Source organism: Oncorhynchus gorbuscha, linkage group LG08, assembly GCF_021184085.1.
Source record: "Oncorhynchus gorbuscha isolate QuinsamMale2020 ecotype Even-year linkage group LG08, OgorEven_v1.0, whole genome shotgun sequence".
Classification (NCBI taxonomy): Eukaryota; Metazoa; Chordata; class Actinopteri; order Salmoniformes; family Salmonidae; genus Oncorhynchus; species Oncorhynchus gorbuscha.
Genome location: NC_060180.1, coordinates 59,660,639 through 59,676,357, shown reverse-complemented (window position 1 = coordinate 59,676,357; position 15,719 = coordinate 59,660,639). Strand labels below are relative to the sequence as shown.

The 15,719-nt window shown below is 43.8% G+C and overlaps 1 protein-coding gene across 1 annotated transcript in view; it reads right to left on the bottom strand.

Annotated features, from left to right (window-relative positions):
• Positions 1–13,267, bottom strand: part of LOC124041924 (neuropilin-1a-like) — an 83,681-nt gene extending 70,414 nt beyond the window's left edge. The window contains exons 1-2 of the mRNA XM_046360101.1: positions 12,564–13,267; positions 11,696–11,870 (exon numbers count right to left, since the gene is read on the bottom strand). Of these exons, the coding sequence (XP_046216057.1) occupies positions 11,696–11,870; positions 12,564–12,630 (242 nt within the window). The 5' untranslated portion in view covers positions 12,631–13,267. The remainder of the gene's footprint in view (positions 1–11,695; positions 11,871–12,563) is intronic.
• Positions 13,268–15,719: the final 2,452 nt, after the last annotated feature.

The window sequence follows — 15,719 nt, the reverse complement described above, 5'->3', positions numbered from 1 at the left end:
TTCACTACTGTTGACCAGAGCCCTATGGGCCCTAGTCAAAAGTAGTGCACTAAATATGGAATAAGGTGCCATTTGAGACACCCACTGCAATGCTGAAGTGATATAGACCATCGGCTCACCCTCTCATCCTGAGGACATTAACTGGGTGACGGTCGGACTCCCCTTTGACCCCTTAAGGGACCCTGACCCCAGCAGTAAGAGGTCTCCCTGCATCCCTATGGTCTTTTCTGTCCACTATGAAATCATCTGAAGCTACAATGACATGATCCAAACAGAGAAAAAAGGCACTATTTTTAACTGATTAGTTCATCGAGTTTGTTGTTCAGTGTCTCATGATTGTTGTCGGCACAGGCACACACACACACATCACGTTGCCATGGTAATAGGAAAATATTACTATTCACAGTGAACTCTGGAGAAACCCACTGTCAAGGGGGACAGACTGTGTACATGCTGTAGACAGCAGACCTGTGTTCAAACACTATTTGAAATCTTTCAATTACTTTGAACATTTGCTTAAGCCTGCCTGTAGAGCCAGATGAGCTGGGTTTACAGTTATGCTACTATTCTATTGGTCTATGAAAGCCAGGCAAATTCAATCAAGCACAGATGAGGTATTTGAAATTATTTCAAATAATCCTTAAACCCAGGTCTGGTACACAGTTCTTGTGACTCGTGAAGTATTTCCTAAGTCTTGAAGACATCTGGAAGGGGATGCTTTCTGTCCACAGAGGGACAGCAGCTGTGAGATTGCAGCACAGCACCGCTCTGAATCTGAGTTTTGTCTTAACTCTCTCCTCATTAATCTGCCCGTTAGGCTGTAATCTGACATGTGTTTTCATTTGGCTGTGCAGAACTTCAGCCTGCTCATGAGTAGGGAGGCAGAGGGCCTCTGGATGCTCTGATTACTGAAGTGCACTTTAGACTGAAGATGACTGAAGAGCACATTTTAGACCCATTGCCTGTGTGTCGGTTAACAACACACACAAAGCTTTTGTCCCAAATGGCACCCTACCATCAAAGGTAGTGCACCCTATGTAGTGCATTACCCATCAAAGGTAGTGCACCCTATTTAGTGCATTACCCATCAAAGGTAGTGCACCCGATAGGGAACATGGTGCCATTTGGGATGCATCCACAATGTTTCGTCTGGCCTAAGCCAAGTGGTGAGTGACAACATTTATTTGGGAAAACGCATCCAAACAATCATGACACCTGCTCTTTCTATGACACTGACTGACCAAGTGAATCCAGGTGAAAGCTATGATCCCTTATTGATGTCACTTGTTAAATCCACTTCAGTGTAGCTGAAGGGGAGAAGACAGGTTAAAGAAGAAAGCCTTGAGACAATTGAGACATGGATGGTGTATGTGTGCCATTAATTAGAGGGTGAATGGGCAAGACTTAAGTGCCTTTGAACGGGGTATGGTAGTAGGTGCCAGGCGCACCGGTTTCTGTCAGTGCTGCTTGGTTTTTCATGCTCAACAGTTTCACGTTGTATCAAGAATGGTCCACCACCCAAAGGACATCCATCCAACTTGACACAACTGTGGGAAGCATTGAGTCAACATGGGCCAGCATCCCTGTGGAACACCATGCCCCTATTTGGGGCTGTTCTGTTATGTTTATGTAAGTGGCTCCAATGATGTGGCTATTCAGTGTAAGGTTAGAAAATGGGTCAACTGCAGTGTATGCACTTTGCACCAATACAGAGAGAGATCAAGAGAGAGACAGAGAGAGAGAGACAGAGAGAGAGAGACAGAGAGAGAGACAGAGAGAGAGACAGAGAGAGAGACAGAGAGAGAGAACGAGACAGAGAGAGAGAGAGAACGAGACAGAGAGAGAGACAGAGAGAGAGAGAGAGACAGTGCGAGAGAGAGACAGACAGAGCGAGAGAGAGAGAGACAGACAGAGAGAGAGAGAGACAGACAGAGAGAGAGAGAGAGACAGAGACAGAGAGAGAGAGAGATATACAGAATGAGAGTGAGAGACAGAGCGAGAGAGAGAGAGAGAGGGAGAGACAGAGACAGAGAAAGAGAGAGAGAGCGATAGACAGAGAGAGAGAGGGAGATCGAGACAGAGACAGTGAGAGAGAGAGAGAGAGAGAGAGAGAGAGAGAGAGAGAGAGAGAGAGAGAGAGAGAGAGAGAGAGAGAGAGAGAGAGAGAAGAGAGAGAGAGAGAGAGAGAGAGACAGACAGACAGACAGAGAGAGAGAGACAGAGAGAGAGAGAGACAGAGAGACAGAGAGACAGAGAGACAGAGACAGAGAGACCGAGACCGAGACCGAGACCGAGAGAGAGGGAGGGAGAGAGAGAGAGGGAGGGAGATTGAGACAGAGACAGTGAGTGAGAGAGAGAGAGAGAGAGAGGGAGAGACAGAGAGAGACAGAGAGAGACCGAGACAGAGAGATGGCGTGTGGAGAAGAAAAACTGGAAACTGATGAGTGTATAGACAGTTCAGTGTGCACACAGTACAAAGTGAGAAATGGAATGTCACAAGAAAAGAGAGAATCCAGATGAAATCCAGAAGTCTGTCCAAGAGGTCATAGTATGACAGCCCATCAGGCTGACTAGCCTATGGCTCTATAACACTCACCACCAGCAGTCTAAATAAGTATTTCATCTGGTTGACCACAATGACCACAAAACAGTGGGGCAGTGGGAATGTCCATTGACCACACTGAGAGGATCATTCAATTAGGGTTGTATCCTTCACTGGACCATTCCTCTCCTGCAGGACACCCTATTCCCTACATAGTGCACTACTTCTCCATGGTCCTGGTCAAAAGTAATGCAAAACATAGGGAATAGAGTGCATTTGGGACAGTCACTGTCCCTGACCAGGTTAGTAGCGGCACTGCTGGTTGGGAGTCTGTAGGTCTGCAGCTGTGGTTTTATTTGATAGGTGTCATACCACAAAGGTTAAGCCAACTACAGACAACAATTGGCCCCCCCCTTGGGCCAATTGAGATATAACGTGTGACTAACATACTAACGCACGTGCCTCATCCATGTAGTTTAGGAGCCTGCAGTCTGGGTTTAGTCCTGTAATCAACCTACATCCTGGCATTTAGATTTGATTCAATTACATGACTTGAAGTTCAAGAGAGAATAACTTCAGATAAGCACGCCAGTCGCAACTCTGAAGTTCACATAAATCTTTCATTGATGTAATTGGGAGGCTTTAGTTTAAATTAAAATCACGAGCACCAAATATCTTAAATTAGGATTTGTCCCGAAATTCCTACAGCAAACTATCTCTTGGATTTATGAGATTATGTAAAGAGGGGTTTTACAAGAATCTATTTGCAACTCTGATATTGTTGTTTTAAAATTGGTATATAAAGGCCGATGTCACGAAATGGGTAAGGGGGTAATGGGGTAATGTAATAGTGTTGTTGCAGCTACTTAGTACATGGAGAGAAAAAAATAGTCTCAGAAGTAACTTCCATGGTATGGCAGACTCTTACAGCACCGATCCCAATAGTGACAGTAAATACATGAAGACAGAGTGCTCTCGTGGGCCTGGACCCAGATTCACAAAACCTTCTTTAAGAAGGAATTACTTCTTAACTGACATTGTTTCCTTAACTATAGACTTAAGAAGAAAGTTAAGCAAAGTTGCTGTTCCTCGAAAAGGTTATTGGAAATATTCTTGCGCTATTTCTTTTGTTTCTCCTTCAGCAAAAAGTTAAGAAGAAATTTGAGTCTTGAAAATAAAGTTTTTAGAAATGTATTCAATTCCAATGTAGCTAAACCCTTGTCTTAAACTCAGAGCAGTGAGAGAAAAGCTCATGAAAGCAATGGAACACAAACAAAACATATAATATAATGAACACCAGAGTAAAATCTAATGAATGCACTGTGATAAACTGCATCCGGTTTGCTGAGTAGAGTGTTGGAAGCAATTTTGTAGATGATATCGCCGAAGTCGAGGATCGGTAGGATAGTCAGTTTTACTAGGGTAAGTTTGGCGGCGTGAGTGAAGGAGGCTTTGTTGCGGAATAGAAAGCCGACTCTTGATTTGATTGATTTTCGATTGGAGATGTTTGATATGAGTCTGGAAGGAGAGTTTATAGTCTAGCCAGACACCTAGGTACTTATAGATGTCCACATATTCAAGGTCGGAACCATCCAGGGTGGTGATGCTGGTCAGGCGTGCGGGTGCAGGCAGCGAACAGTTGAAAAGCATGCATTTGGTTTTACTAGCGTTTAAGAGCAGTTGGAGGCCATGGAAGGAGTGTTGTATGGCATTGAAGCTCGTTTGGAGGTTAGATAGCACAGTGTCCAAGGACGGGCCGGAAGTATATAGAATGGTGTCGTCTGCGTAGAGGTGGATCAGGGAATCGCCCGCAGCAAGAGCAACATCATTGATATATACAGAGAAAAGAGTCGGCCCGAGAATTGAACCCTGTGGCACCCCCATAGAGACTGCCAGAGGACGGGACAGCATGCCCTCCGATTTGTCACACTGAACTCTGTCTGCAAAGTAATTGGTGAACCAGGCAAGACAGTCATCCGAAAACCGAGGCTACTGAGTCTGCCGATAAGAATATGGTGATTGACAGAGTCGAAAGCCTTGGCAAGGTCGATGAAGACGGCTGCACAGTACTGTCTTTTATCGATGGCGGTTATGATATCGTTTAGTACCTTGAGCGTGGCTGAGGTGCACCCGTGACCGGCTCGGAAACCAGATTGCACAGCGGAGAAGGTACGGTGGGATTCAAGATGGTCAGTGACCTGTTTGTTGACTTGGCTTTCGAAGAACTTAGATAGGCAGGGCAGGATGGATGGTCTGTAACAGTTTGGGTCCAGGGTGTCTCCCCCATTGAAGAGGGGGATGACTGCGGCAGCTTTCCAATCCTTGGGGATCTCAGACGATATGAAAGAGAGGTTGAACAGGCTGGTAATAGGGGTTGCGACAATGGCGGCGGATAGTTTCAGAAATAGAGGGTCCAGATTGTCAAGCCCAGCTGATTTGTACGGGTCCAGGTTTTGCAGCTCTTTCAGAACATCTGCTATCTGGATTTGGCTAAAGGAGAACCTGGAGAGGCTTGTGCGAGTAGCTGCGGGGGGGCGGAGCTGTTGGCCGAGGTTGGAGTAGCCAGGCGGAAGGCATGGCCAGCCGTTGAGAAATGCTTGTTGAAGTTTTCGATAATCAAGGGTTTATCAGTGGTGACCGTGTTACCTAGCCTCAGTGCAGTGGGCAGCTGGGAGGAGGTGCTCTTGTTCTCCATGGACTTCACAGAGTCCCATAACTTTTTGGAGTTGGAGCTACAGGATGCAAACTTCTGCCTTAAGAAGCTGGCCTTAGCTTTCCTGACTGACTGCGTGTATTGGTTCCTGACTTCCCTGAACAGTTGCATATCGCGGGGACTATTCGATGCTATCGCAGTCCGCCACAGGATGTTTTTGTGCTGGTCGAGGGCAGTCAGGTCTGGAGTGAACCAAGGGCTATATCTGTTCTTAGTTCTGCATTTTTTGAATGGAGCATGCTTATCTAAAATGGTGAGGAAGTTACTTTTAAAGAATGACCAGGCATCCTCAACTGACGAGATGAGGTCAATGTCCTTCCAGGATACCCGGGCCAGGTCGATTAGAAAGGCCTGCTCACAGAAGTGTTTTAGGGAGCGTTTGACAGTGATGAGGGGTGGTCGTTTGACTGCGGCTCCGTAGCGGATACAGGCAATGAGGCAGTGGTCGCTGAGATCCTGGTTGAAGACAGCGGAGGTGTATTTGGAGGGCCAGTTGGTCAGGATGACATCTATGAGGGTGCCCTTGTTTACAGATTTAGGGTTGTACCTGGTGGGTTCCTTGATGATTTGTGTGAGATTGAGGGCATCTAGCTTAGATTGTAGGACTGCCGGGGTGTTAAGCATATCCCAGTTTACGTCACCTAACAGAACAAACTCTGAAGCTAGATGGGGGGCGATCAATTCACAAATGGTGTCCAGGGCACAGCTGGGAGCTGAGGGGGGTCGGTAGCAGGCGGCAACAGTGAGAGACTTATTTCTGGAGAGAGTAATTTTTAAAATTAGTAGTTTGAACTGTTTGGCTATGGACCTGGAAAGTATGACACTACTTTGCAGGCTATCTCTGCAGTAGACTGCAACTCCTCCCCCTTTGGCGGTTCTATCTTGACGGAAAATGTTATAATTGGGTATGGAAATCTCAGAATTTTTGGTGGCCTTCCTGAGCGAGGATTCAGACACGGCAAGGACATCAGGGTTAGCAGAGTGTGCTAAAGCAAGTAAAACAAACTTAGGGAGGAGGCTTCTGATGTTGACATGCATGAAACCAAGGCTTTTTCAACAAATGAGGGTGCCTGGGGACATGCAGGGCCTGGGTTTACCTCCACATGACCCGCGGAACAGAGGAGGAGTAGTATGAGGGTGCGGCTAAAGGCTATCAAAACTGGTCGCCTAGAGAGTTGGGGACAGAGAGTAAAAGGAGCAGATTTCTGGGCATGGTAGAATGTATTCGGGGCATAATGGGCAGACAGGGGTATGGTGGGGTGCGGGTACAGCGGAGTTAAGCCCAGGCACTGGGTGATGATGAGAGAGGTTGTATCTCTGGACATGCTGGTTGTAATGGGTGAGGTCACCGCATGTGTGGGAGGTGGGACAAAGGAGGTATCAGGGGTATGAAGAGTGGAACTAGGGGCTCCATTGTAAACTAAAACAACGATAACTAACCTGAACAACAGTATACAAGACATATTGACATTTGAGAGAGACATACAGCGAGGCATACAGTAATCACAGGTGTTGAATTGGGAGAGCTAGCTAAACAGTAGGTGAGACAACAACAGCTAATCAGCTAGCACAACAACAGCAGGTAAAATGGCGTTGACTAGGCAGGGAGGGCCGGATTAACTACACACAGAGCCTGAGTGCGGCTGGGGCCGACAGATAAAACGTAAACAAGCAGAATGGAGTACCGTGATTAATGGACAGTCCAGCATGCATCAGCTATGTAGCCAAGTGATCAATGTCCAGGGGGCAGTGGTGGATGGGACTGGCGAGTATTATCCAGGTTTTAAAAAACTGGCTGGCTGTGCAGAAGGTAAAGCCGCTAGCAGTGGCTAACAATGACTAAATAGCTTGTAGCTAGTTAGCTGGTTAGCTTCTGGAGGTTCTTGAATGTATTCTAAAAATTTGAAATAATAGCGATTCCGTATCACATTGGGTGAGGCAGGTTACTGGAAGGTATAATCTAATTAAAAATCGAAAAGAGATTGAATGTAAATATGGGTCCAGTGAGTGGTTGGGCTGGCTGGGGACGCGGCGATTCAGACAGTTAGCAGGCCTGTGCTAACAAGTTAACAGTTAGTAGGCCGGGGCTGAGCAAGGTAGCAGTTAGCGGACCGGGGCTAAACAAGCTAGCAGTTAGCAGGCCGAATTAGCAAGCAAGCAGATAGCAAGGGCTAGAAAGTTAGTCTTTGGGGGACGTCGCGATGGGGTGAGTCTGTTTATGCCTCTTCATGCGGTGACATCGATAGACCGGTCGTGGGTCCGGATATTGTAGCCCAGGAGTATGCTTCGGTGGTAGCACAGGAGCTCTGGCCGGGCTAGCTTCAAGCTAAGTGGATGGAAACGCTAGCCAGGAGTAATCATCCGGGGTTGCGGTTAGCTAGTTAGCTAGTTGTGAAGATCCAGCTGAAAATGTTCCATTTGCGGTGGGAATCCGGGGATAAAAAATAAAAATAATAGGTCCGTTATGCTCTAGTTAGAGTCGCGTTGTTCGAACTAGCGAGAGCTTTCCGAGCTAAAGGTTAGCTGATGACCAGTTAGCTGATGACCGCTAGCAATGGTTTGCTGGTAGTAAGCTGGCTAGCTTCAGTTGAGGGGTTCCGGATCCAAAGTAAATATAAGTACTTTAGAGCAGATACGCGCTACATTTGGGTGAGGCGGGTTGCAGGACAGTATTTCGAAGTTGAGGTTTAGCAAAATGTTTTAAAAGATATGCGAAGAAAAATATGTTAAAAAAAACGATATATACAAGGGACACGACACGACAAGACGTCCGACTGCTACGCCAGTATGTGGAAACTTGCTCTTTGAACATCTCATTCCAAAATCATGGGCATTAATATGGAGTTGGTCCCTCCTTTACTGCTATAACATCCTCCACTCTTCTGGGAAGGCTTTCTACTAGATGTTGGTACATTGTGCTTCCATTCAGCCACAAGAGCATTAGTGAGGTCGGGCACTGATGTTGGGCGATTAGGCCTGGCTCGCAGTTTTCGCTCCAATTCATCCCAAAGGTGTTCGATGGGGATGAGGTCAGGGCTCTGTGCAGGTCAATCAAGTTCTTCCCCACCGATCTCAACAAACCTTTTCTGTATGGACCTCGCTTTGTGCACAGGAAAGGGCCTTCCCAAAACTGAAAGGGCCTTCCCCAAGCCTCAATGTGTTGGATTCAATATGGTTGTACCCTTGTCCGGGGGTATCATCGGGTGGGGCCACAGTGTCTCCTGACCCCTCCTGTCTCAGCCTCCAGTATTTATGCTGCAGTAGTTTATGTTTCGGGGGTCTGTTATATCTGGAGTATTTCTCCTGTCTTATCTGGTGTCCTGTGTGAATTTAAGTATGCTCTCTCTAATTCTCTATTTCTCTCTCTCTCGGAGGACCTGAGCCCTAGGACCATGCCTAAAGACTACCTGGCATGATGACACCTTGTTGTTCCCAGTCCACCTGGCTGTGCTGCTGCTCCAGTTTCAACTGTTCTGCCTGCGGCTATGGAACCCTGACCTGTTCACTGTGATTACTATTATTTGACCATGCTGGTCATTTATGAACATTTGAACATCTTGGCCATGTTCTGTTATAATCTCCACCTGTTTCTTCTCTAGGTTTCTTCCTAGGTTTTGGCCTTTCTAGGGAGTTTTTCCTAGCCAGCGTGCTTCTACACTGGCATTTCTTGCTGTTTGGGGTTTTAGGCTGGGTTTCTGTACAGCACTTTGATATATCAGCTGATGTAAGAATGGCTATATAAATACATTTGATTTGATTTGAAGTAGAATGACTCTTTCCGACATCTTGTTTTACATTTTCTCTGCAGTGGAGGCAAAAACAGGAAGGCCAAGTGTACTATTGGATACAACATGACTTGTTTGAGGTTCGGGTTTCTAAGGAAGTAAATTGGGCTATGAACTCCAATAATCTCTTTGTTTGTGCTCAGTTCCATGGGCATTTCCACTTTATTTCACCACAGTGAAGTTGACAGGGGTCTTAACAGCTAAACTCTATAAGTGACAGAGACGGATTATTTTAGAGCCGTAGAGGGTCATGTTATCTTTTGTTTATCTCCCGTCTTGTATGTAAATACCGTTAGTAGCTCTGTTACCGTGTAGGTCTTCATGTCTTTACTGTCGCTATTGGGATCGGTGCTGTAAGAGTCTGCCATACCATGGAAGTTACTTCTGAGACTATTTTTCTTTCCATGTACTAAGTAGCTGCAACATAATTGAAAGCAGACAAAAACTCAGATTCTGAGAAAGAAAATGTTCTTTGCGAGCAAAAACTTGGTCATTATCGCACACTTGAGGAAAAAGTTCAAACAACCTCAAAAGAATATGTCTCAGATTACTCTATAATCCATATGTCTTGTTTTGGACTTCTGCTCCAGTTTCTGTTGAGGGATTTTTTTCATCGGTCATGCTATTTTAGTGTCAGTGTGAGGTAAGTCTGTTTTTGATTAGGCTCAGGACTGTGTCCCAAATTGCACCCTATTCCCTATATAGTTCACTACTTTTGACCAGGGCACATAGGGAATAGTGTGTGATTTGTTTGCTAAATAGGGAACAGGGCCTGATTTGGGACACTGACTTTGATACGGCTCCACATTGGCATATCGAATGGACACCAGAGCATCTTCACAAAAGCCTGGTTGATGTTATTTAGATGTCTGACCACTCAAGGAATGTAAAGTGGTCAGTACCGACTATGATTTCAAGGGAAGAGCTCAAGATTGCATAAAAATGTAGCATTTGTAAACATAATTATAGACCAACACCTCCTTAGAAGAACCCCCCCCCCCCCTGATGTTTTGTTCTATTTGGTTCCTTTGTTTGGATAGCTAGTTAATTACAGCCATATTCCAGGGACATGTGTGTTCTATTTGGTTCTTTAATTTAATTAATAATATAGGGTGGTGATGACATGCGCCTCATGGGTCGCAACCCAAATGGCACCCTATTCCCTATTTAGTGCACAAGTTTTGACCAGGGCCTTGGTCAAAAGTAGTGCACTATATAGGGAAGAAGGTACCATTTGCGATGCAGCCATGCACTGCAGCCTTCCCGGACATTGTATCTGAAGGAAGGAATTCAGTTGTGACAATACATTTGAATTAAAAGAAGATATTTGAAAAGAGTGGAACCACCATAGGACAATGACCTTAACCGTTGCAACTATGACTTTTATAGATGATATTGAAATATCATGTTTTGGAGTTTGATTAGCGGATGTTGTTAATGGGAGGAGAAATTGCAAGTTTTTCTCTTAGGAAACTGTGATTTAGCCCAGGCCCCTCATTTGGCATTTTAAACATAGTCTCTTACCATAACTTTCACTTCTGCCAAACAATGACTATGAACTATAATATAAATCCGCACAACAAATATTAGAGTAAACCTATCATCACAGTCAAAAACACAGGCTAGGACAGGCTACACGTAGATACACGTAGAGAATGCCTCCATTCCATGTTGGAACTGGAAGCATCCCAACCATGGTTCCAGAGAACAACAACCATCCTTACAGCTATACACTTTACAGGATCTGTCAGAATGCTAACATTTTATAGGTCGCTTGGTGGTGAAACGTGATCCAATAGCAGTTAAGGACCCCAGCGCGAGTCAGTGAGCCTATGATTTACACATAGTTTATGAAGCATTTAAAAAGACAGAGGGACCATAATAAAAATGGGTTTATTTATGGTAAATTGTGAACATATGGGCTTTTGTGAGAAGGCATTCTTACCCCGAGGTGCAGAGTGTGTGTGTGTGTGTGTGTGTGTGTGTGTGTGTGTGTGTGTGTGTGTGTGTGTGTGTGTGTGTGTGTGTGTGTGTGTGTGTGTGTGTGTGTGTGTGTGTGTGTGTGTGTGTGTGTGTGTGTGTGTGTGTGTGTGTGTCATACTGTATGTGTAACCCAAATCATAATCAATGATCAGGACTAGACAGCACAGCTCAAGAATGAGACTAGGCAACATTCACCCACAACTAGGCAAAATATACATTATATAATTGACCCAACAATATTGTAGACAGCACTACACAGCAAAAAATATATATAAAATCAAATATCAAAACCAAAACACTTCATTCCAATTATATTTCCTCTCAACTGCCAATATCCAGAAGTAATGGATTATGCTCCAGTCTAGTTTTCTTTCATAATCAAATGATCAAATCAAATTGCATTCGTCACATACAGATCAGTACAAATCAGTACTGTATGCATCACGTCTCATAGTAGGAGTGCTGATTTAGGATTCGTTTAGCCTTTTGACAACAATCAATACAAATAAATTGGCTAGAGGGGACCTGATCCTAGATCACCTCTCCTACTCTGATACATATGGCCCCAGAGGGAAGGAAGTGAAACATCTTTAAAATACTGAACATTGTTCTTATTTTGACCAATAGGTGGCAGAGTTTCACACTTCATCCAGAAAAGAGCGCGTTACTTACTTGCAGTCTCTGTCCTCCAGATCAAAATGAGGGTTAAAGTTGATGAGTATCTTCTGTCCTGGGTCTGGGGCCGATATCACCCACATACATTGTTGTGATGGAGGGTATGAGGTCGGATAGCCAGGAGAGGTGAGATAATCTGCACTGGTTATCTCAATGTTATCTCCACATTTATCTGCAAACAAAAACAGATAGAGATAACTATTCAACAGGGAAATTACACATACAATCAGTTTTATAACAAAAGAAAAACAGTAGGGTGATGTGTAGGCCTATAGTCTCCTCTCTAAAAAAACGATGTGATCATTCAGAAACAATATTGATATACTCAGTCAATCCTACATGGAAATAATTAACCAGGGGAAGATGTTAAAATACACATTTACCAGTGTGCTTGTTTCAAAACTAGTAGTGAAGCATGCGATATGAATCAGAAATAGGGTACTTTGTCATTTTCATATCCTTCTTTTTTTTCTACATGAATCGTAAATAACATCAAATATGAAGACATGCTCGCAAAAGAACCCGCACCTACCCACGCCATAAACGATAAAGGACAACCAACAGCTTTTCAAAAACAAAAGTAATTGATTAATGTACAGTATTCCCTTTCTCCGCTGTTGATGGAAAGAGACCTTTAAATAAATAAACAAATAATACACTCTCCCGTTTTGGATAACCTGACTTCCAATTGATTTAGAGAACAGGGCTACAGATGCGCCCAGCAAAACCCTCCAGCCTACTGTTGCCAAGATTGCACCTCGGTAGACGACCCGAAAACAGGTGAGTTGTGGTGACAAATGGTGCAAATTAAGGATTCTTTTATAAGGCTAACGTTAGAAAATATATTTCAAGAGTCCACACTTACGACTTTGAGTCAATGAAGCCACAAAGAGGAGTTGGGTTGAAAAGAAAAGTATAAATCCACAATACATAATTGTGTTGTAAAATACACACGTGTAAAAAAAAGTAAAAAATACTTGATATGTCCACCTTCTTATAGTGCGCAAAGCAAAATAACAAACGTCTCAGAAATGTCTAAATTCTTCTGAGTGCTTCAGGTCGCAAGCAGCATCCTGTGTTATTATTCAACTACGGTTTCCTCTCTCTGGAAGTCGTGTATCTCTCCCAGAATAAGAATGTGCCATTTCCAAGGAAAATTATAATAATCCAAACGCAGAAAACAATTGTTGATTAAGAAAACCCAGTCACCTAAAGTGCCCCGACAGGTATCACTCAAAAATTGATATTTTTACATTAAAAAAATGTAACGAAAAAGTTCCAGAATTCAATAATATCTCATACACTCACTATCCCGTCTAAAACCAACCAAGGCATGAGTTAGCTACAAACACCTGCGTACTGAGAGTGCGAGCGGACTACCCAATTCTTAATCCTCTTGACTGCGTTCCGTTCGGTAAAGGTTCGCCCCTTTTCCGAAGCGCGCTGACTGACCGACAGAGTAGAATGTCAGAGGAGTCACTCTCATTCGACTTGACGCCAACTGTGAAAGTAACAGTGAGTGGTATTTCCACTCCCCAAATTCCAGCTCCAAGACGCGAACACGCACAGACTGATCACTATGAGACGAGTGGGCAGGAGCGAATGACACCGGTGCGCCCTCCTCCCGCTCGTGCACAGCAGAGGGAGAGGGCTGAATTGGAAGGAAGGAACATAATGGACATTGCACACAAAGGCGTTCATTTTGATAAGAAACCTAAACTGTTGCAAATGAAAAAACAACAAGTGATTAAAAATATAACAATGGGCCCTTATAACAACGGCATAAGGGTTTATGAGGAATTGTTACTTCATGCACTCGATGTTTTCCTTTACTGATAGCTCCTTGCACCTGGAATAGGATACTCATTATTCTTATTCAATTACAGTAGTTTAATATCAGTATTTTATATATGTATTGTTATAACACCACTTAAATTCTATACACAAAGAGGAATATTTTGATCTGTGCAAAGTCAGTCTTCTGTCCCTATTAAGAATGCTGCTATGTCCCTAGCAGTTGTTCTGTAGCCTGTTGCTTATAAGAGAGTGCAGTGCGTAGGCCCACTACTAAATTACCATCACACAACAGTCTGTTCAAAAAAGCAGGCTTTTATCTCTGAAGGGAGTGACAAAGAAAGAAAGTAACTCAATCATCAGCACACTGGCTATGAATACCCCCCCCCCCACCCCCCACCCAATATTGTGGGGCGGCAGGGTAGCCTAGTGGTTAGAGCGTTGGACTCGTAACCGGAAGGTTGCAAGTTCAAACCCCCTGAACAGGCAGTTAACCCACTGTTCCTAAGCAGTCATTGAAAATAAGAATTTGTTCTTAACTGACTTGCCTAGTAAAATAAAAAAAATAAAAAATAAATTGTCATGAGTAACATCCTCATTTTGCAGGAATACATCTTAAACCCATATCAGCACCTTTAATAACGTGGTATAACTGTGCAAGCTCTGGAACAACACATATGAACATGCTTGAAACCACAGCAAAAGCCCTCCGTTAATTCAGGCAGGAAACAGGGGACGAGCCTCAGTGCCTTCAGAGGCACAGTTTAACCTGTGGGGTGAGTGGGAGCAGAGCGCAGTGGTGTGTGTGTGTGGGGGGCAGTGGTGTGTGGAGACTGGCCAGGGGATGGTCCTCACTGTTCAAATCAAATCTAATTAAATACAATTAAAGTGTAAACAGATTTTCAATGTTGTCGCAGGTGCAGCAAAATGCTTGTGTTTCTAGCTCCAACGGTGCAGTAATATATGAGTAATAACAAACCTAAAAACAACATAGGCACAAAATACAGATTTAAATGATTAATAATAAAGAAATAAAGAAATAGCAGAACGAGCTATGTCAGAGACCGGATATATATATATATATATATATATATATATATATATATATATATATATATATACTGTATATACACATATCATGGTGTATATAGACAGAATATGAAGGTGTATACAGTCATCCTGGACTGAGTATGTTGAGTGATTTTATGTGACAGAATTACACTGTGTGTGTGTGTGTGTGTGTGTGTGTGTGTGTGTGTGTGTGTGTGTGTGTGTGTGTGTATTTGTGTGTGTGTGTGTGTGTGTGTGTGTGTGTGTGTGTGTGTGTGTGTGTGTGTGTGTGTGTGTGTGTGTGTGTGTGTGTGTGTGTGTGTGTGTGTGTGTGTGTGTGTGTGTGTATTTGTTGTGTGTCTGTGTGTGTGTGTGTGTGTGTGTATTTGTGTGTCTGTGTGTGTGTGTGTGTATTTGTGTGTGTGTGTGTGTGTGTGTGTGTGTGTGTGTGTGTGTGTGTGTGTGTGTGTGTGTGTGTGTGTGTGTGTGTGTGTGTGTGTGTGTGTGTGTGTGTGTGTGTGTGTGTGTGTGTGTGTATGGTGAAAAATGATCTTACCTTACCATGCACAACTTAAAGACACAAAATAATCCTAAACATGACCAAGGCAGCAGCCTTTTCACCAGTAGATTATATGGTTATGCTGTAATTTGAACCCACTGTTGTTTCACACAAGATTAATGGTAGCTGTAGAATACCATCAGGCACATGCATAGATAGGGCTCTACCTGAGAAGAGCACATGCCTTTTACCCTACCAGTCTCCAAAGTGCCCCCTTTTTATGGGTAAAAAAAATAATATATACAGTATATATATTTATTTGTATAGACTTCTTATCGCTTTTGTCCTGAACCTACTGCCCGCAAGACGTTGTTAAATTAGCTTTAAATGTGTAGCTTAATTAGCCATTAAGATGTGACCATCTATTGCTTTTATGTAATTACACAATCAAAGTCATAATTGTTCAACGAGTCTGTGACTGCAGTTGCCAATTTTTCTTCAGGGGGGTGCCCTTTTTATTTTATTTGAGCAACTGCCCCCCCCCCCCCCCCCCCCGAAAAAAAAGGTCTGTGCACGGCCCTGTCTTTCTTGTGTGTGGGTGTGTGCTTATGTGTGTGTGTGAGATTGAGAGTAGTAACACAGAGAGAAAGAGAGAGAAAAAGAGATTTACAAAGAGAG